The 21,937-nt window shown below is 42.4% G+C and overlaps 1 protein-coding gene across 1 annotated transcript in view; it reads left to right on the top strand.

Moving 5' to 3' along the window:
- Positions 1–21,937, top strand: part of LOC136578989 (dynein axonemal heavy chain 5-like) — a 363,128-nt gene that overhangs the window by 36,703 nt on the left and 304,488 nt on the right. The window contains exons 14-20 of the mRNA XM_066579223.1: positions 2,456–2,575; positions 11,539–11,740; positions 13,830–13,925; positions 16,073–16,246; positions 16,812–16,901; positions 19,458–19,613; positions 19,781–19,920. Coding sequence (XP_066435320.1) covers positions 2,456–2,575; positions 11,539–11,740; positions 13,830–13,925; positions 16,073–16,246; positions 16,812–16,901; positions 19,458–19,613; positions 19,781–19,920 — 978 coding nt within the window. The remainder of the gene's footprint in view (positions 1–2,455; positions 2,576–11,538; positions 11,741–13,829; positions 13,926–16,072; positions 16,247–16,811; positions 16,902–19,457; positions 19,614–19,780; positions 19,921–21,937) is intronic.

Below are 21,937 nucleotides of genomic sequence, written 5' to 3'. Positions count from 1 at the left end.
GGGGACGCAGACATGACTACACAGTGCACCCTTAGTACTTGTCCTAATATATAGGAGACCAGATATGGCTACACAGTGCACCCTTAGTACTTGTCCTAATATATAGGGGACGCAGACATGACTACACAGTGCACCCTTAGTACTTGTCCTAATATATAGGAGACCCAGACATGACTTCACAGTCAACCATTAGTACTTGTCCTAATATATAGGAGACCCAGACATGGCTACACAGGGCACCCTTAGTACTTGTCCTAATATATAGGGGACCAGACATGTCTACACAGGACACCCTTAGTGCTTGTCCTAATATATAGGGGACGCAGACATGACTACACAGTACACCCTTAGTACTTGTCCTAATATATAGGGGACCCAGACATGACTACACAGTGCACCCTTAGTACTTGTCCTAATATATAGGGGACCCAGACATGGCTACACAGTGCACCCTTAGTACTTGTCCTAATATATAGGGGACCCAGACATGACTACACAGTGCACCCTTAGTACTCGTCCTAATATATAGGAGACCCAGACATGACTACACAGTGCACCCTTAGTACTTGTCCTAATATATAGGGCAGACATGACTACACAGTGCACCCTTAGTATTTGTCCTAATATATAGGAGACCCAGACATGACTACACAGTGCACCCTTAGTATTTGTCCTAATATATAGGAGACCCAGACATGACTACACAGTACACCCTTAGTACTTGTCCTAATATATAGGGGACGCAGACATGACTACACAGTACACCCTTAGTACTTGTCCTAATATATAGGGGACCCAGACATGACTACACAGTGCACCCTTAGTACTTGTCCTAATATATAGGGCAGACATGACTACACAGGGCACCCTTAGTATTTGTCCTAATATATAGGGCAGACATGACTACACAGTACACCCTTAGTACTTGTCCTACTATTTAGGACACATTTGTCTGTGAACCGTAAGACTAGTCCTAATATATAGGGGGACCTAGACGTGACTACACAGTGCACCCTTAGTACTCGTCCTAATATATAGGAGACCACTGAAGGCCGCATGTTGTGCATCGCTGGTCTGGTCTAGACATTCATTACATCTGCTCATTTGCAGACAGTGTTTGGAGTTAAGTTATCAATGGGAATATTCCACTTTTCTACGCTTTGGGGTTGTCAGGGGTGCATTCACACACTCTGTGGTTATAGTAGTCAGGGGTGCATTCACACACTCTGTGGTTATAGTAGTCAGGGGTGCATTCACACACTCTGTGGTTATAGTAGTCAGGGGTGCATTCACACACTCTGTGGTTATAGTAGTCAGGGGTGCATTCACACACTCTGTGGTTCTAGTAGTCAGGGGTGCATTCACACACTGTGGTTATAGTAGTCAGGGGTGCATTCACACACTCTGTGGTTATAGTAGTCAGGGGTACATTCACACACTCTGTGGTTATAGTAGTCAGGGGTGCATTCACACACTCTGTGGTTATAGTAGTCAGGGGTGCATTCACACACTCTGTGGTTATAGTAGTCAGGGGTGCATTCACACACTCTGTGGTTATAGTAGTCAGGGGTGCATTCACACACTCTGTGGTTATAGTAGTCAGGGGTGCATTCACACACTCTGTGGTTATAGTAGTCAGGGGTGCATTCACACACTCTGTGGTTGTAGTAGTCAGGGGTGCATTCACACACTCTGTGGTTCTAGTAGTCCGGGGTGCATTCACACACTATGTGGTTCTAGTAGTCAGGGGTGCATTCACACACTATGTGGTTCTAGTAGTCAGGGGTGCATTCACACACTCTGTGGTTGTAGTAGTCAGGGGTGCATTCACACACTCTGTGGTTCTAGTAGTCCGGGGTGCATTCACACACTCTGTGGTTCTAGTAGTCAGGGGTGCATTCACACACTCTGTGGTTCTAGTAGTCAGGGGTGCATTCACACACTCTGTGGTTATAGTATTCAGGGGTGCATTCACACACTCTGTGGTTATAGTAGTCAGGGGTGCATTCACACACTCTGTGGTTATAGTAGTCAGGGGTGCATTCACACACTCTGTGGTTCTAGTAGTCAGGGGTGCATTCACACACTCTGTGGTTATAGTATTCAGGGGTGCATTCACACACTCTGTGGTTATAGTAGTCAGGGGTGCATTCACACACTCTGTGGTTATAGTAGTCAGGGGTGCATTCACACACTCTGTGGTTCTAATAGTCAGGGGTGCATTCACACACTCTGTGGTTCTAGTAGTCAGGGGTGCATTCACACACTCTGTGGTTCTAGTAGTCAGGGGTGCATTCACACACTCTGTGGTTCTAATAGTCAGGGGTGCATTCACACACTCTGTGGTTCTAGTAGTCAGGGGTGCATTCACACACTCTGTGGTTCTAGTAGTCAGGGGTGCATTCACACACTCTGTGGTTGTAGTAATGTAAAGTACACATTGTTGGTTTCTTAGGGAAGAGCTTCTGAAGAGGATCCGGGAATGTGTGTACCTGAATGAACAGTACCAAGCGTCTTTCCACCGGGTTAAGGAGAAACTAAAAGAAACTCCCAATGAGAGGCAGTTTGAATTCAGGTAAATAATTGTTGAATTTTTGGTGAAAAATTAGTTAAAATATTTACACTATCATACAAAAATGTAACTACAAATTGCCCCCCAAATGACTTGCATGCTTTGTACTACATTCGGGATGTTTTAGATAGATTCAGACACTTTTTTTTGCTGTGTCCGACAAAAGCGGCGTGACTTTTTGGAAAGGGGTCATGGCCTAAATGCGACATCGACACCAGAGCAAATTTACCCGGGGCACTGTGCCAGATCCTGAAAGTTACCACAACAAGAAGAACGGGCAATATAATACTTCCATATCGCTCCATTCACCATGCCCATCCTGTTGGGATTTTTTGCCCCAGCTATGGCACATTTTTTGGGTTTTGTTTAGCAAAACTGTCTCACAGAAAGACGGTCCTTGTTGCCCATAGCAACCAATCACAATGCAGCTTTCATTTTACCTCAGCAACTTGAGAAATGAATTCCGTGATTGGTTGCTATGGGCAACAAGGGCCATCTTGCTGTTAGACAGTTTTGCTGAATGAAAGTTTTTGAGTTTCTGTTTCCATTGATATTAAATTATGTATTTGAGTGTCATTAAATGGGAGTTCTGAGGGTTCCACCTCGAGAAGATCATCTGTAATAACCTGGTATTTTTTAAATCAGAGTTTCATTATTTTAGGTTTTATTTTATCTATATATATAAAATTGAATGTATGTCTGTCTGTCTGTCTGTCTGTTTGTCCTTTATGCGCTACTACACCATTTATCTGATCGCCATGAAACTTTGGGAAGTTGTTGAGTACACTCCTGGGAAGATTATAGGCATAGTACATTTATGCTATGATAAATGGTGCGCGTGCGAGCGTCGTCAACAGTTGCGCCCCCCCCCATGTAGATCGTTCGATTTCCATCATTGCCACTAATTCTCTCACTTCCCGATGTCGTAGAAACATGAAATTTTGCACGAGCATTGATTATGTCATAAATAGGAAAAGCTAATGGGTCCCAACTCGATTATTCAATTCTAAGCGCCAAAGAATTAGCGTCCAAATTTTACATATGGAATCTAATTCTCTCACTTCCCAATGTCATAGATATTGAAATTTGGCACGGGCATTGATTATGTCATAAATAGGAAAAGTTTAATAGGTCCCAACTCGATTATTCAATTCTATGCGCCAAAGAATTAGCGTCCAAATTTTACGTATGGAATCTAATTCTCTCACTTCCCAATGTCATAGATATTGAAATTTGGCACGGGCATTGAATATGTCACAAATAGGAAACGCTAATGGGTCCCAACTCGATTATTCAATTCTAAGCGCAAAAGAATTAGCGTCCAAATTTTACGTACGGAATCTAATTCTCTCACTTCCCAATGTCATCTATATATATAATAATGACTGTCTGTCTGTCTGTCCTTTATGCATTACTACACCATTCATATAATCGCCATGAATCTTTGGGAAGTTGTTGAGTACACTCCTGGGAAGATTACTGGCATAGTACATCTATCCTACGATAGGTGGTGCGCATACGAGCATCGTCGACAGTTATGCCCCCCAGACAAAGATCGTTTGATTTCCATTAGAAGCACAAAAGCAAAAGGCATTACAAGCAACAGGATGCATGTTTAACTACAAAATGATGCATCCGCTGAACGTATCACAAGACAATTGCTGGATATTGAGAATGCTGAGGTAAAATGAAAGCTGTGCTGTGATTGGTTGCTATTTCTTATACTGCTGAGGTAACATGAAAGCTGCTCTGTGATTGGTTGCTATATATTATACTGTTGAGGCAACATGAAAGCTGTGCTGTGATTGGTTGCTATATATTATACTGTTGAGGGAACATGAAAGCTGCGCTGTGATTTATTGCTACTTATACTATTGAGGCTACATGAAAGCTGTGCTGTGATTGGTTGCTATATATTATACCGCTGAGGTAAAATGAATGCTGCGCTGTGATTGGTTGCTATTTTTTATATTGCTGAGGCAGAATAAAAGTTGCGCTGTGATTGGTTGTTATTTCTCTTACTGCTGAGGTAACATGAAAGCTGCGCTGTGATTGGTTGTTACATATTATACTGCTGAGGTAACATGAAACTGCGCTGTGATTGGGTGTTATATATTATAAAGCTGAGGTAACATGTAAGCTGTGCTGTGATTGGTTGTTATATATTATACCGCTGAGGTAACATGAAAGCTGTGCTGTGATTGGTTGTTAATTATCTAGATATATAAAAACGAATGCATGTATGTCTGTCTTCACAGCAACGCGCGACGGGTAAGCTAGTAAGTAATAAAAGTTAAGCTTAATGGTGAATTGAGTCATATGGAAGTATTATATTGACTTTAGGCATTTTTGTTGTATTAAATGAGACATCATGTGCCAAAAATTGTGCCAAATTTGTGACAACATTTTTGCAGAAAATTTGACACAAACTAAGGTTGTATAAAGTTAAACTAGACATCCTAAAGATATGCCAGATTTATTATGAGTCCTTGTGATGAATCTGACACATTTTAAGACCACCTAGTCTCTTTGCACTCAGGGCTGCGGAGTCAGTAAGCCAAACCTCCGACGTCTCAGTTTTCCCAGACTCCAACTCTGACTCCCGACTCCTTCATATTTGGCTCTTGTTTTTTTAAGTGTTAGGTTTACTGTATTAAAGTTGTAACCTCAGACTTTTCATCACCATTCTAATCCTCTGGTGTCTAGAGGCGGAGCTTCACTACTGAGCATGTGCAGATAGTGCAGCACAGATAAACCCCAACTAAAAGCCTTGAAGAAGCAGCATAAGGATACTGAGTCTAGTGGAGAGGAAAGGAAATAACTGATTTTCTATTGTTGTTACCACATTCTAGTTATCAATGTTTTTAATCCATAGGGGCTGAATAGAACGGATGTTTCCAAGTTTTTCTAAATATCATTGAAAGGAAATATGCAACAAATTGTGCATTGAATTAATTATACAATTTTTATAATATATATTTTTAAAAGCCAGAGTCGGTACATTTCTAGAGACTCTGACTCCACCAAAATGGGACTCTGACTCCGACTCCACAGTCCTGGTTGTACTATTAGATAGCATTGGTAGATATCTCCCGATATGTAAATTAAATTTCAGGCAACTAATTTTAGTTTTTCAAAATCTGTTATATCCATAGAAAATCAAAATGCTCTAACCCCTTCAGTGGCACGCCCAGAAATTTTCCGGGACTAGCTCCACTGAGCTTAGTGATCTAGCCCGGGCTATATTTTACTATGGGACTGTGCAGAACACAATGCCATAAGCTGTGGCATTGTATTCTGCGCACACACACTGCTTGCACATTCACACAGAGAACAGTGCAGGACTTTAAAAAAAAAAGAAGCGGATTCGCAGGTACGAGGAGACCTCTATGGGTTGACTTGGAGGCCTCTCTTTTGGCCCTGAAAGACCTGGGGGAAGTTTTTTTGGGATAGAAATTGGAAATTTATAAATACCCATCACTTATCTCCACTAACCTATCACCAGTTTTTGATATGGAGGAAAAACAGATTTAAATATGCCTTGGTGTCGCCCGTTTCCCCGCTGCTACCAGTTATCCCCAACTGGGCGTTCCTCCCGAGTCTAGAGGATGAAAGCTTTATGTGGTGGCGAAGCAGGCACATCACGCTTCTTTAACACTTCATGTCACATGGCAAACTCCTTACCTCACATCAGCTGATCGATAAATATTCAATCCCAGATCACTTATGGTTTGAAATGAGGCAAATCTATAGTTTTCTTCACTCCCTGCTAGGCGCCACCGGCCCCTCCGTTACCCCTACGGCCTTTGAAAGATCCTGCATTTGGTCCCCACTTCAAGCAGGTTTGATATCTTCATTATATTCCACCATGAACAAACCCCTATCAGAAACCAAACTCCCTTTTATGCTCCGCTGGGAATCAGATCTCGGCATCTCCCTTTCTTTACCCCGATGGGAGCATTGCTGTACCATCATCTCAAAAGGGAGCCACCAGGTAACTCTTATCGAGTCCTCACTAAAAATTTTACATAGGTCATATCTAGTTCCCTCAGTAATACACAAATACTCCCCATCCACTTCCCCAAACTGTTTTAGGGGCTGTAACAGCCTGGGCTCGATGGCCCATACATGGTGGACCTGCCCGTTGGTGGCAAAGCTCCGGAGACGGGTGACCAGACTTATTTCCAGGGTTCTGGGCAGAATATTCCCCCTCTCCTCATCCCTCTGCCTCCTAGCCGACAAACCATTAGGTTATAACAACCAACAACATAAGATGTCACAACATATATGCATGGCAACTAAAATATATATCGCATGTCAGTGGCTATCACCCACTCTCTCCTTGGATCCTATTATTGCAAGAGTATCGAGAGTGATGCTTTATGAAAAATTGTCGGCTTTGAGGGGAGATAGTATGAAACGGTTTCTCAAGACCTGGAAACCTTGGGCGGACTTCCTAGATATCCCGGGCATTTCCAGGCCTCTTACCTCATGAGTATTACATCAGGCTCGGTAGTCAGTCCCCCTAGGCACCTCAAAAAGGGAGGGAAAGCAGCAAGACTGATTATACAAAGAAACATCGGAACGGGGAAAGCAAAGGGGGTAAGGGGGAGGCCGCTAAGGAATACAGAGACGAGAGAAGAGAGGGAAGATGAGCTTTACGCAACATATTTTACATAAAAATGAAGGGAGAGAGGAGGAGAGGGAAGTAAATAGGAGTACAACCGCTACTTTCATAGACTGCAATAATTTCTCAGGAATTTCAGTTATCTAATCTTCTGTATTTCTTAACATGTTGTTCTTTTCTTTTTCTTTTCTTTTTTTTCTTTTCTCGATATTATCAATGATCTATAGTTACCCCCCCCCCCCCCCTGCGTCAGGAATCCGTTAAAGTAACACTTTATTATATATTGCAAAATTTCAATAAAATTATTTTGAGACAAAAAAAAAGAAGCTGGAAGATATAACCGATCTGCCGGCAACTTCGCGCTTCTTTTTTTGAACTCCTGCACTGTTTACACATTGCCACGGAGACCATCGGCTTGTCAGAACGCGTCCGATGGTCCCCGTGCCAGGGAGAGCTGGTGATCGGCTGTCAGATAATATCTGAGCACCAGCTCTTACAGCAGAGAACGGAGAAAAACATTGATCTTTGCTGTTTACATGCCATGGTCTGTGCGACTGCAACATGTGAAGGGCCGTCATCATCGGACCCTCGCAATGTGATCAGGAGGTCCTGATGGGTCTCTGTGGCACCTGGAGGCTTGAACATAGACTCCGGGTCTGCCAGCTAAATTAGGCTGTGATGCTCAGACTCTGTCTGAGCGTCATAGCCTGTCTAATACCCTGCTATGCCTCAGCATAGCAGAGTATTAGAAGAATAAAAGAAAAAACTATTATGCAATGGACAAAAATTCAACAAAAGTTAAAGTAAAAAAAAAAAAAAAAAAACAATTATAAAAATAAAAACACCAAAACCCCACCTTTCTTCCTTTACTTTGTTAAAAAGAAAAAAATGTAAAACAAAATTTAGACATGTGGTATCCCTGCGTTCGTAATGACCCCAAGAAGGAAGTTAGTACATAATTTAATCTGCAGGATACATGGCATGGGAAAGAAAATTAAAACAAGGTAAAAATAGCTAATTTAGCCTATCTCACCATACAAAAAACGAAATCGAAAGTGATCAAAATGCTGCACGGATCAACAAATGGTACTAATAAAAAGTACAACTCATCCTGCAAAATAACAATTCTTGCACAGCTTCGTTAATAAAAAAAATTGAAATGCTGGGGGTCTTCGAATGCAGCAATAAAAAAATAATCATTTTTTTTAAGTGTGAAAAAGTAGCGAAAACAGAAAAAAACTATTACAGTTTGGTATTGGCGTAATCATACTGGCCTGTAGAATGACTTTAATACATTATTTATACTGCTCAGAGAATGCAGTGAAAAATAAACATAAAAATCATGCCAGAATTACAGATTTTGTTAATCTTGCCCCTAGAAAAAATGAAATAAAAAGCAATCACAATTTTACATGTTCCTAAAAAATAGATAAATGAAGACTGGAGTTCATCCCGCAAAAAACACGGCCTTCTAGGGCTCTGGCAATGGAAAATAAAATGAATACGGCTCTTGGAATGTGGCAACACAAAAGAAAACCTTTAAGAAAAAAAAATGTGTTAAATGTGCAAAAATAGCAAAACCTAAAAACTGTATAAACTTGGTATCGCCGGAATGGTGTGACTCAGAGAATAATGTTATTACGCTATTTATTCTGCACGCTGAACGCCGTAACAATGAAATCCAAAAAACAAATGGCAATTTCGCTACAAATATTTCTACAAAAGTTATGCAATACATTATATATACCCAAAAATGATGCCATAAAAAACACAACTTGTCCCGCAAAAAACAAGCCCTCATATGGCTGTGACAGTAGAAAAATGAAAAAGTTATGGCTCCTGGAGCGCAACTGGAAAAATAGTTGAAATTAAATGATTGGCCCATTTAAAAAAACCTGCCCTGGTGGGTCTGACAGGGCGGTAAGAAACCCGCCACTGAAGGGGTTAATCCTTCTGTAAACCAATGGGAGGGGGAGGGGGAAATTAATCGAAGGCTTTGTTACTTCCGTGGTGTAATAACTCATCGTTTTGATGTTCACTATATTTATACTTTTCAAAAGTGGCAAAAAATGGCTGGGATTTAGTCAGGGGGGAGGCTGATAGCTTTCCTATAACCTTACTCAGTAATTGGCATAAACAATGCACCTCCTAAATAAATTTGACATATTTTACACTAATGAACTTTGGATGAAGACTAGTTTTAATAAATCTCCCTCATACAGTTTTAGCTATCGGTACAATTAAAATGATAATTTCTAGGTGATTGTAAGAATAGAACAGATTTTGCTTAGAGCTGAGTTCATGCAACCAGTAAACTAAAACAGTGGCAGTGGGAGCCGCCCAGCTCGGCTTTGGGGGTCGGATGGGGAGGCTAGTAGTAGCCATTTTTATGGAGGCAGTAAAGGTGGCATAATTAATTTTGGAAGCCAGTAAAAAAGCATTGTTGTTTTTATGAAAGCAGAAAATGGGGGTGTTATTACTCAGGAGGCCCGCATATTGCTGAAAAACTTTTTTGGTAGGGGTGCTCCAAGACTGAAAAAGTTGGGAGATTCTACATGAACCTCCTCATCCGAACACGTGTCTTCTGATGTTCAAACACATCAATTTTACTGCAATAACATCGAAAAACTTTAATACTAAGTTAGCCAGTACAGCAAAATGTGATTGTTCTCAGTCAGAGTAACCAAGTAATTTTTTTGCCCTGGGACTTTCACATGTTCCACGTCTGATGTTAGTTACCTGATCCGGTGCAGTAAATGTCCTGTTGGGGGTAAACAGGACAAAAACTGAAAGCCAGGATGAGATCTCATAGCCTCACGATTAAATTGAGAAAGACAGAATTACCTGTGGTGAAGCATTTTTCTAGTCATGGACACAACATGCAACATATGAAAGTTATTATACTCAAAGGCAATTTTAAGACCTAACGTCACAGAAGAATTTGGGAACACAAGTGTATAACCACCTTTGATACAGTCAAATTGGAATGAATCTCGGGGGGGGGGGGGGGGGGGGGTTGCACCAGTGGATATTATCAGATATGAGAAACCCAAAGCCGAGGTAACACGCTGACCTGGTGACCCCTTAACACCAATCGAGAGCCCATAAAACTTCCACATCCCTTGTCCCTGGACTAATTAAGTATTTACTGTACTGCTCACCGCTTTCTGTTATTTATCTAAGTGCTATTAATCACAGTGCCCTCTTTTCCTGGAATTTGTTTCAAGTGCAAATTGCTAACACCATTTTGTGCCGTCCCATGTGATCATGTGTATATGCTTTTATATAAATAAGTCTTTAGATCTGTGCCATTAAGCCTGAAGAAGAACCCGGAGTAGGCTTGAAAGCTCGCTGTAACATCATGTATTTTTGTTAGCCATTCAAAGGTATCATATCTACAAGATTACTTGGTTTCTCTTACTGAGAAGAATCACACAAAAGCGAGTATCGCTGACATCGCTCAGAGCGCGGCCGGCATGGGGGCGGGGCAGCCTGGGAGCCTTTTCCCCCTGCCACCTCCATTCACTGTAAGCAGACAGTCATTCAGAAGTGAATAACTGCTGTTTCCATTGAACGGCATGCAGAAACTGAATGACTGAACAATTCTCGTTCAGTCACTGCATGCCTTACACGGGACGATCATCGCTCAAATTCCCGCCGGAGAGCAGGAATCTGACTGATCTTCCCGATTTAAAGTGCCATTAGTTTTCTACAATAATCTTTGCATACCTTATTTATCTCTTACTTGTTGTTCTGCGCTCTGACGTGTAGCTAATACCCAATTCTCCTTGAGTGGTTATTACAGTGTCAAGGGGGGGGGGGGAGGGGGTGTGTGTGTCTGGTCTTGGATGCGACCTTTGTGCTTGTATGCTCCTTTGTCTCCCGCCCGGTGATTATTTCCCATAGGACTGCAGAGGTGACCCCTTTGTGGTTCTTCCTAAATTACTTAGACACTAGGTATACTTAATCCCTGACATCCGTTCATTGGGTGCGGCCCGAAGACCTCCATATTAATGATTACAATCAGTAAAATGCTTCTTCTTCTTCTTCTCTCCTTGTTTTGTAAATCGTGTTTCCCATTAATTTAGTGTTACCTCATTGAGCATAATCATAGTGTCGGCGTCGGTGTCCTTATTTTGCTCTGGATTAAAAAACCTCTAATTCTCTCCTCTATTCCACTGCAGTCCTGATGATTAATATAGTCTATCGCACAGGAATGTATTACATGAATAGGCTTTCAATAATCCTGTTTCTAACTGTAAAAGCTATTAATCCTTAATTGTACAGAAGTGCATTTTAATGCATCTATAAATTGTCACACTTTTTTCTGTAATTCCAGTGAAAATTACATATTTGGGAAACTGGACACATTCTGTAAGCGTCTCGAGAAGATACTGGACATGAGCAATGTTCTGGAAAGTCTGGCGGATCTTCAGAATATTAGAATTGAAGGAATTGAAAAGATCAATATTCGATATCAGACAATCGTTAGTAATACGAAGTCAAAGACCTACGATGTTCTTGATCACCGGAAACAAGAAGTAAGTAGATCCATGCTAAGTGCTGGATACAGGGGCGTAGCTAAAGGCTCATGGGCCCGGGTGCAAATGTCTATCTCGGGGCCCCTCAACTTCTCTTAACCCCTTAGCGCAGAGGTGTAACTTGAAGCTCCTGGACCCCAATGCAAAACCTGTAACAGGGCCCCCAACTATAATGCTTTATTCATAGTACTGGGCTCCCTATATGGAGAAGAGGGGCCTTATGGGCCCCCTAAGGCTCCTGGGTCCGGGTGCAACCGCATCCTCTGCATCCTCTATAGTTACACCAGTAACTGGATAGATTAACAGCTGCTGCCTTAAATGAGTTTTATCATTAATATAAAAACTTCTCCAGCAACTAGGGCCATTATAAAATTAAAAAACTAGCTAATACTCGCCTCTCCTTGGACTGTTGAAGCAGAGCTGAGCGTCTCACACTACCCCGACTTCCAGGTAGACGACCAGGCAGAGCCATGTGACCGCTGCAGCCAATCAGAGACCCAAGCGTTACTGTCAGCGCTGCAGGCATCAGCACTTATATTCTGAGCGCCATTATACCAGGAGTTATGGGACGTGACACTACAGCCTCTGATTGACCGCATCGTCATGTGCTTCCGCCTGGCCGCCTGTTCCAATACGGGGATCCAAGGAGAGGGGAGTATGATTATTTTTTTATTTTATAACTGCCCCAGCAGCTGGAAAAGTTTTTATATTAATGATAAAACCCCTTTAATATTATTATTACAATGACTGACATAGAAACAGTTCTTTGGGTTTCACCATTTCAGGATGATATGGTTCCAAAATGAACATGACATAGTTACCAGTATATTGCATTAACACAAATATCATTTATCACACAAATAATTTGGCTTTCCAGGTTGAATTTCCTGCTCATTAAATGGGACACAAGGAGCTGTTACTCCCTGATGTGCTTTTTTCACAAAACTTCATTCAAGGGTAACATCCAGGATATGGCACTAGTCATTGGAAACACATGTAGGCCAATAAAAAAAAGAGAACATGACCATGTCACACACACACACACACACAAACACACACAGCTCTGCGACGTGCACGTCTCACACACACAGCTCTGCGACGTGCACGTCTCGCACGCACAGCTCTGCGACGTGCACGTCTCGCACGCACAGCTCTGCGACGTGCACGTCTCGCACGCACAGCTCTGCGACATGCACGTCTCGCACGCACAGCTCTGCGACGTGCACGTCTCGCACGCACAGCTCTGCGACGTAGATTCTTGATACAACAGGGATGAAAAGCGGCACAGCATTGCCACTGGTCATGTGATCCCGGAATGCTCCCACACAGGTAAGTGATCACATGATGGGGACCTCATTACAGGTCCTGTAAGCACATGGCTGCTGTACATTAGCATTCTATTCCTTACAAACCCCTGTGGCCTTAGTTGCTATGGAATTTTAACAGACACCTAGCTGGACAGCAGCCGTGTGCTTACAAGACCTGTGATGATGTCACCATCATCTGATTGGGGTTGGAGCATGTAACTCAGTGACTTATGGTGCTTACAAGACTGGGACCAAGGAGTCTGGGCTGTACTTTTTATACTCACTGGGCTGCCCGTTCCTGTACTGTCATCCTGGGAAGTTGGAGCCTAGTCTGTTAGCATGACTCTCTTCTTCAGCCATTAACACACACACTTCTACTGTTCTCTATGGTAGTGTGCGCACACTGACTGTAGAGAAGAGTCACACTTACAGACCAGGCGCCAACTTTCCGGTGTGCTAGTGCAGGAACGGGGTGACCAGTGACTCCACAGCCCTTTATCCTATAAGCACCATAACCTAGTTTATAGGACGTGACAAGTTCCGTCTAACTACTTGTATATATTTATAGTTAATAAAGATGGGTCATTTATATCTCTCTGCCTTTTTCTGTGTGTTGATGCTGTTGACTTTTGAGATGCACAGAAATTATAAGTTGGTTTCCCTAAGCTGTTACTGTTTGAATGTTATGGGATATTATTATGGTTTATTATGAGATTTATTCTCTTTTTCACTAAGAATACAAAGTTTACTGTATTTTTCTGTTTGTTTTTTATTCATTTTAGTTTGATAAGGATTATGTGGAATTCAAAAACCAAATAGAAGGCCTTTACCAATCTCTTCAAGGATTCGTGGACTCCTGGTTTGAAAAGGCATTGACTGTAAGTGTATTGTAGTCTAATACAGTGTCTCTCCTCAGTATATGCCATCAATGTCTTATTGGTGGTCAGACTCACGCCGATTGGCTACTTGAAGCGGCTGCGGTGCTGTAGTCTCTGTAACATCTACATCTACTTGCAGCCATGTAAGTGCTCTGACCGCCGTACTCGTCATCGCTGCTGTTCTGAGCACTACAGCCTTGTCCTGCTCCCTTCAATGGACCCCTTTGAACAGCTGATCAGTGGGGATGCCAAGAGTCAGAGCCCCACCGTTTAGGTATTGATGGCCTCTTCTGAGCAGAGGTCATCAATTAAAACCCGGATAACCCCTTTAACCCCTTCTCGCCTCAGGGTATAAATGTATGCAATGGGTTGGAAGCACGTCCTGGTAAATGAGAAACCGGCCTCCCACTGCAATAACGGGGTTCAGTAAGAACGCTGTATAAAAAAAACAAAAAGAGAAAAAATACTATGGTAGAATTGATGTGCCCTCGAAAACAAATGAATAAAAGCTATGCAATACATTCTATGTAGCGAAAAAATGGTTCCAATAAAAAATACAAAAATACTAAGCCCCGATATGGCCATGTCAATGGAAAAATAATAGTTATGGCTTTGGAAAAGTGGAGATGAAAATCACCCAAAAAGAGTTCTGTTCTTAGGCACAAAATAGGCCCCTTCACTAAGGGGTTAAGGGTTGGAGTTCACAAACACTGTTCTATAGCATATAAAAAGTACAAGTTTTCTGATTTTGTAGGAGATCTGACGCATTCCACACGACTAATCTGATGACGAGTTAAAAAGATTGTATCACAATCGACTGTTATCACCAGGTCCCAGAGCTGATCTCAAGAACAGGGGTCTCTTGGTGGAGGGGGATAGTGTGATCGTCCAGAGCGGGAAAATATCAGGGTGAGGCAGGATGTTAGGGGGAGGTGTAGACAGAAAGAGCGGGAGTTAAGACAGGAAGTGAAGGAGTTAGAGGGAGTCGTGAGGAGGTAGTCCTCTTCAGAGGACATGCAGGAGGTGTACTGCAGTGTGTGCAGAGAAATGGCATTGCCTGGAGTGGGAAGCAAGCATTAACAAGCTTCCTAATCAGCAGCGTGGAGGAGAAAGTTTGGGACCTGTCTTCTTAACAGGCCTCCTGCACACTTGCGTTTTCCTGCATGTTTTTTTTACGCAATATTGCTGCATTTTTTTTCACGCAATTGTCAATGGGACTTTCTAATGTTGAAAACGCATCACACAAAAATTGCAAAGCACCAACTTGTGCAATGCGTTTTTAACATTAGAAAGTGCCATTGACAATCGCGTGAAAAAAACGCGGCGATATCACAGCGTTAAAAAAACGCAAGCGGGTGTGAGCCCTTAGTTACACAAAACACGGTTAAAAGCAAAGCCAAGGAAAGTGAAAGAGGCCCATCTTAAATCAACTTCATTAATCTGCAGAATAATCTTCTAGCAAAACCCCATCAGATAACTAGGACTGTGGGAATTCTACTGAGTAACCTCTAAATGCAAATAGAGAGAGAGCATTGAAGATTTTCTTGTGTTGTACTAAACTGAACTATGTGTTTATACAAAGCAATACCTCTGCCATTACTACAAGTATGAAATGGTTGTTCTGAATACTACTAAAGGCTGAAGTAAACTGTGTACCTCCAGTTTGCTAATCAAAGCTACCAGGACTTGTGTCCGTTATTTCATCATTAACCTGGAAAGAGGTGCTGGCGTCACGTAACAAACCACCATTACTTGTTGACTGTAGTAACCCTTTTGCCACGACGGAGCCAGGCACTTTGCCACCATTGCGGGAGAGTTCGCAGAGCGACCCGTGACATCCATCTTGTTTCCCCGTGGTCTCCTCCACTTTGGCACGCCCTGCTCGGACATTGCAGTCACATGTCTGACATCCGTTACTATGGACAGACAAGGCCATAGACTTTACTATTCTACTGTGCAAATAGCAGCCAGCACCCTGATATAAGAAAGTACCATATGTGAGCAGACTTTTAATTACATGGATATGAAAAAATGTTATGATTTCCTATTTTGTAACTAAATAAATAAAACCATAGAAAGTGGACAACTCTTTGCTGTAGTTTGGTAGCTTCTATACTGCATCTAATATTTCTTTCTTGATCATTAAGACTGAGCAAATGGTGAATCTGTTGGTGAAATTTGAAAGAATTGGAAAGGACCACCTGGACTTTGGGGAAAAATACCTGGTAGTCCTGCAGAGATATGGCCGTGACTTGGACATGGTTCGAAAACTGTACCAGAAGCACAAGGATAGTCCTCTCATACCTAGAAATGTCCCCCCGGTGAGTATCCACATTTCTGCCCTTCAATTTTCTTTTTTAAATGGGCTACTTAAATTTGACCCGAGCTAATCTAGACCCTGATGTGCCGATTATGGGCACATTCTTCCGGGAGATGTGAGTACCCGGGATTTTACTTATACTGTTATACATAAACAATAGAGATGAGCGAGCGTACTCGGAAAAGCACTACTCGCTCGAGTAATGTGCTTTATCCGAGTATCGCTGTGCTTGTCCCTGAAGATTCGGGTGCCGCTGCGGCTGACAGGTGAGTCGCAGCGGGGAGCAGGGGAGAGCGGGCGGGAGAGAGGGAGAGAAAGATCTCCCCTCCGTTCCTCCCCGCTTTCCCCTGCAGCTCCCCGCTCCGTGCCGGCACCCGAATCTTCAGGGACGAGCACAGCGATACTCGGATAAAGCACATTACTCGAGCGAGTAGTGCTTATCCGAGTACGCTCACTCATCTCTAATAAACAACCATTGGATGTCATGTGCTCTTCCTTTTAACTAAGTGTGTTTCAGCTACAGTTTCTGGAAAGTGGTTTAGATTTTTCTTTATTTCCAACCGTAGATAACAGGGAAAATTATGTGGGCCCGGCAGCTCTACAGGAAAATCGACCAGCCAATGAGATTTCTCAAGACTAAAACGGAGCTTTTACAGGTTAGTAGTAGATTATTTCCATCATCGTGAAGCTGTATATCAGTATAAAATGATCTTCTGCTTGTCTCCTAGCGTGCCAGATAAGTACCGTGCCAAAAAGCGTGCGCTTGTCAACACAAAATAGGAAGTAACCTGTTTTGTACAAAAACATATATATGTTTAGTCCACTTTTAGGGATTTATTTCATTACTTTACACCATTTGTGACTAAACTTTTAACCTGTTTTCATTTCTTTTTGCATGTGCTAGACAGAGCATCGTGACCTTGTAGTTACTGTAAACCTACACAAGCTATCGGCCCTGTCCTGGGCATTAGGGTACACTGAATTCATCGTGGTGGAGTGGCAGTTAACTGTTCAGAATATATGATTTAGGCCGCATTCAGATCACCATATGGGAGTTGCGCCTGAGACGCTTGGTCACAACTCACATCAGATAGCACATGGGTGCACGTCTCTGTGCTGTCCCATCTCCACAGACAGTGCATGTTGCAGGTCCTATTCTCATTTGCAAAACAGAGCGAGCAGAATAGGAAAGGCTGCCACTTTTTTCATACAGACTATCAGTCGGTGAGAAAGTTCACACATATGAATGGCCTGATGGGCTACAATGGGTCTGTGAAGTACATCTGAATGCAGCCTTAGGCCACGTTCACACAGCAGGGTTTTGTTCAGTATTTTGCTTCAGAATTTGTTAGTCAAACCCAGTAGCGGCTCCAATAAACAGGAGAGGTGCAAATCTTTCCATTATACTTTTTCTTTATAGTGTGGAGGTTCTAGCTCAGTGCGGTAGGCAGGTTGTGGTTCATGAACGTGACAGCAGGATACACTTCATAAAGCTTCATTGTTGCCAGCCAAAACTCAGAAAAACATAGCCATTTATACTCTGAAAATATAATCCAGCTTGTCCAGCACTAAATAAACACTTGTCACCCGGCCTGTACAGGGGGCTTATACCAACCACCCCACAAGACCTCAATGCAGAACACACAAATGCCTCATGTGGTAGCTTCTAAAAAAGAGTGGGACTTCTATCCTTCAGCCCCCCAGTGCACTGCGTGCCCCCATCTACAGCTCCGTGAGGAGTTGATTCTACACCGCTGAACAGGCTATGGTTCACAGGAAAGCCCAGTATTGACCCTCGGAATGGAACAACAGGTCCCGCTGCCAACCTACCCAACGTTCCACAAAAAAATCAAGCCCAGAACAAACTTACTAAAAAGTCCTGAGCTGACTATGTTCTTCTTAGAATCCAGGAAGCATGGTTTCCTTTGTACCTCATCCTGGATGAGCTATACTTATTGGGTATGATGGACAGTATTTTGGGGGTAACATAGGCGTACCGTCAGGGGTCGCTGTGGTCAGTGTCTCCAGCAACGTAGTGATCACGCAGCAGGCAGTGCGGCCAGCCTGAGAGGAAGCAGAGTAGAGCAGGGGAAGGAGGAAGGAGGCAGCCACACGGGGTGGCAGGGAGTTGAGCACAGTGATGATGTCATCATCATGCTACCCCTGCCTCCTGCTGGACGGAGGCTGTTGCTGCTATCACACGAAGAAGGGGTCTGGGGCCCGGGGTATGTGTGTGTGTGTGTGTTTGTATAATATATATATATATATATATATATATAATATATATAAAATGTGTGTGTGTGTGTGAGAACTTTTGCACCCAGGCCTCTGAGCCTTTAGGTACGCCCCTGGGGGTAACATAGTGTCCCACCAACACTCTCCCTCGCACAGTAGGTTGCATGGTTGGCTTTGGTTTAGAGATACCGATGCAAAAATACTACATCTGTTTTCTGCAACAAATCTGCCGCGCATTATAACCTGACTGCTAGTCCGCTAGCGTCACGGTATCTAAACTTTGCCCTTATTTACAGACTAATACAACTATTAATATATTCTATGATTTTAGATATGATTGTACCTTCACTTTTTATAGTATTTTTCCGTAATTCGATAATAAAGAACTCTTCCCTGCAGCTTACTGCTCTCAGAGAAAAGTAACTAACTTGACCGTATAGTCACTGTTAGGGAAATGGATACGACTCCATGTTCTGTTGTGTGCGTAGCTATTTTCTTTTCCTCTAGCCATCTTGTATGCCCCTTTTCCATTATATTCATTTGTCCTCTTTCTTGACAACTTAAAGATATTAAATAGTTACTCAAAAAGCCTTGAGTAATTCCAGAGCTCGAAGAAGATGGCTGTGACGTTCAGACTGAATGGCAGGTCAAGCCGGCATGTTTCTCAATGTTCACATTGTAATGGAACCATTGAATTGAATTATTGTAATTGAACCATGTGCTCCTATAAAAACTGCTGCCTGTCAATCAATAAACAGTTACTTTGATCACGCTAAGTGTTGATGTGGTGAGAGTTAATCTCCCGAGCTCAGGTTTCCTCTAACTAAGAATTTGGACCCCAAAAAGCATATTGTATGGCAAATATTGATTTTTTTTTTTTTTTTTAATTAACATCACCATATATATCTAATCTACAGTAGAATTGCAACTAATATTAGATAATACAAGATAGAAACAAAACTCTTTTTTATCTTTAGGGCATTGAAATGAAAAAAATTATCCGCAGCTACAACAAAATGGCGGCCGTGTTAATGGAGTTTGAGCTGCTCTATTACAGAGGATGGTGTAAATGTGTGGAGATGGCCAAAAGTGGACTGCATGCATCTCTGCTGGTTAGACATCCGGACGCAAAGGTATTTAGTGTAAAACAACGTAATCTGTGTTTTCCCCTGTTTCCCACTGTAGTTCTTGTCGGGCATTTGCTTTACAATAGGTGTTTTTGATCTGACTGCCCCTGGTAAGTCAGGGAAGGTTTTTCATGCTTTAGGTTACTTTTCACACTTGTTTTACTCCTATGTAGGAACTTTATGTAAACTTGGATCCTTTAATTTTGGACGTTTTATATGAAACAAGATACCTCCATAAGATGGGTTTTGAAGTCCCAGATGTCGTACACAGTATCGCCACCAGAGAGCAGCAGATTAAAACACATCAAATTAAGTAAGTTTGTTTCCAAAAGTGTATATACTGCATATGCATGTATTAAGGTAAATGTATGATATTTTAATGTATACCTTCCACATTCTGCAGAACTGTGGACGACTGTATTTAGTCTATATATATATATATATATATATATATATATATATATATATATATATATATATATATATATATATATATAATATGCGCATCATATATAAATGAGGGTCACACACCAGTAAACCAGGTCCAGGCCAGAAGTTTGGTACAAACCTAGGAAATCCGACCTCTATTGTAGTAAATCAACAGCAATGAAAACACAATCTTCACACTTTTGTTACTCATCACAGTGTACACGAATACATACAAGTTCCTGGCAGGCTGGCCGCTACATAACAAGCTCTAACCCCGTCTACCATACAGGACTAGTGCCTCCAACACATAACATAAAGTCCATCACATCATACCCATCCAGGGTGCCAACCGAGGAGCACTCCACCCTGTCGGGTTCCCAGCTTTCTCAGCCAGCATCAAGTGTTCAGCAGTGCACCTCCCAGGGTCCTCTCCGAGGGACCAAGTGTCCCAGAATGGACACTGAGCTCAGAAACTCGGGAGCTATTCTGTACTAAAGCCACAACCACCCAGGAGTTGGCTGATTAATGTAATCTCCTTCTGTGCTGGAGATTTCCTCTCAAAGCCTGTTCTCAAGCCCCCTAGAGAGCACTTCTGGTACTGCATTACTGCAATATATAGAATCCTAGAATGGTAAAGTTGGAAGGCACCTCAAGGGTCATCTGGTCATTCCCAGATCCTTTAACTGCTCCTCACAGGACATGATTTGCAGACCACACACCATCTTGGTAACTCTTCTCTGAACTTGCTCCAGTTTGTCTATGTCTTTTTTTAAATTGGGGTGCCCAGAACTGGACACAGTATTCCAGATGAGGTCTGACTAAGGAAGAGTAGAGGGGGATAATGACCTCACATGATCTAGACTCTATGCTTCTCTTAATACATCCCAGAATTGTGTTTGCCTTTTTTGCTGCAGCATCACATTGTTAACTCATGTTCAGTCTATGATCTATTAATATACCCAAGTCTGGACCCCTCCATAATCGTCATACATATATTGTCTTATGTGGATGCACTGTGCAAAACCTCATGTCAATTTTCTGTATGTATGTTGCATAGCTGTGGCGTCTGAAGGGTTAACTCAATTAAAATAATTTGCTGTCAGCTCTGCTGCTAAATATATCTATTCTTACTGTGTCATGTGGTACAAGTGAGGTTATAAAAGTGAGTGTCTGAGAGCGGGAAAAGAGCTGTCTTCTTCAATCTGTGTTAGAGTAGGGTTCCATCTTGCCCACTACAGTAACTAACAGAGCCACATGGAAGCACCTTCAGCTTCCATGTTAGTGAAGATGGAGGAAGAGGAACGAGTACCCGCAGCATTTGGAGTATGGATATAATAGGAGTGAGTCCCGTCCAGAGAGTGAGAGCGCACAACCCCCAACATCCCAGTTTCACTAAAACAGGTACCCGTTCACACTACAGGCATTATTTTTTCTGTGTGGCCGTCCACCATTAGGATCACCACACAGAGGTACATGATTGTGACACCCACGCAGATGAAGTGTGGGGTGTATTTAGGCTAAGATTTTTCTTCAGTAACTTCCTACCAGAGTGTATGTGGAGAGGTCTCTACTTTTGCCTCCTCCGGAGTATATTTTATGTCCACGACCGGTAACCTATAGATAACGTGGACTATAGGGCCGTATTGTTCCTGTGTATTTTCCTCCCAACCTCTGAGTTTTTGCCTGTAACTACTGCTGTGAATGAAACCTGTAATTTTACCTGTTTATTCAAGTTTATCTAAGTAAAGTTTACCAGGTCTCAACCGTTCCTGAGGTCCCGAGGTACTGCACACAAGTCTTAGTGTTTATTACTTCGTCTTATAGAATAACAGTGTGGGAACGGTGGCGTCACAACGTGATATATACTTCCACAAATCTTCTCCCTCGTGTTACCACTCGGC

Source organism: Eleutherodactylus coqui, chromosome 9 (assembly GCF_035609145.1).
Source record: "Eleutherodactylus coqui strain aEleCoq1 chromosome 9, aEleCoq1.hap1, whole genome shotgun sequence".
In the NCBI taxonomy this organism is placed as follows: Eukaryota; Metazoa; Chordata; class Amphibia; order Anura; family Eleutherodactylidae; genus Eleutherodactylus; species Eleutherodactylus coqui.
The sequence above is the reverse complement of the archived record's forward strand: the minus strand, read 5'-3'. Positions and strand labels throughout refer to the sequence as shown.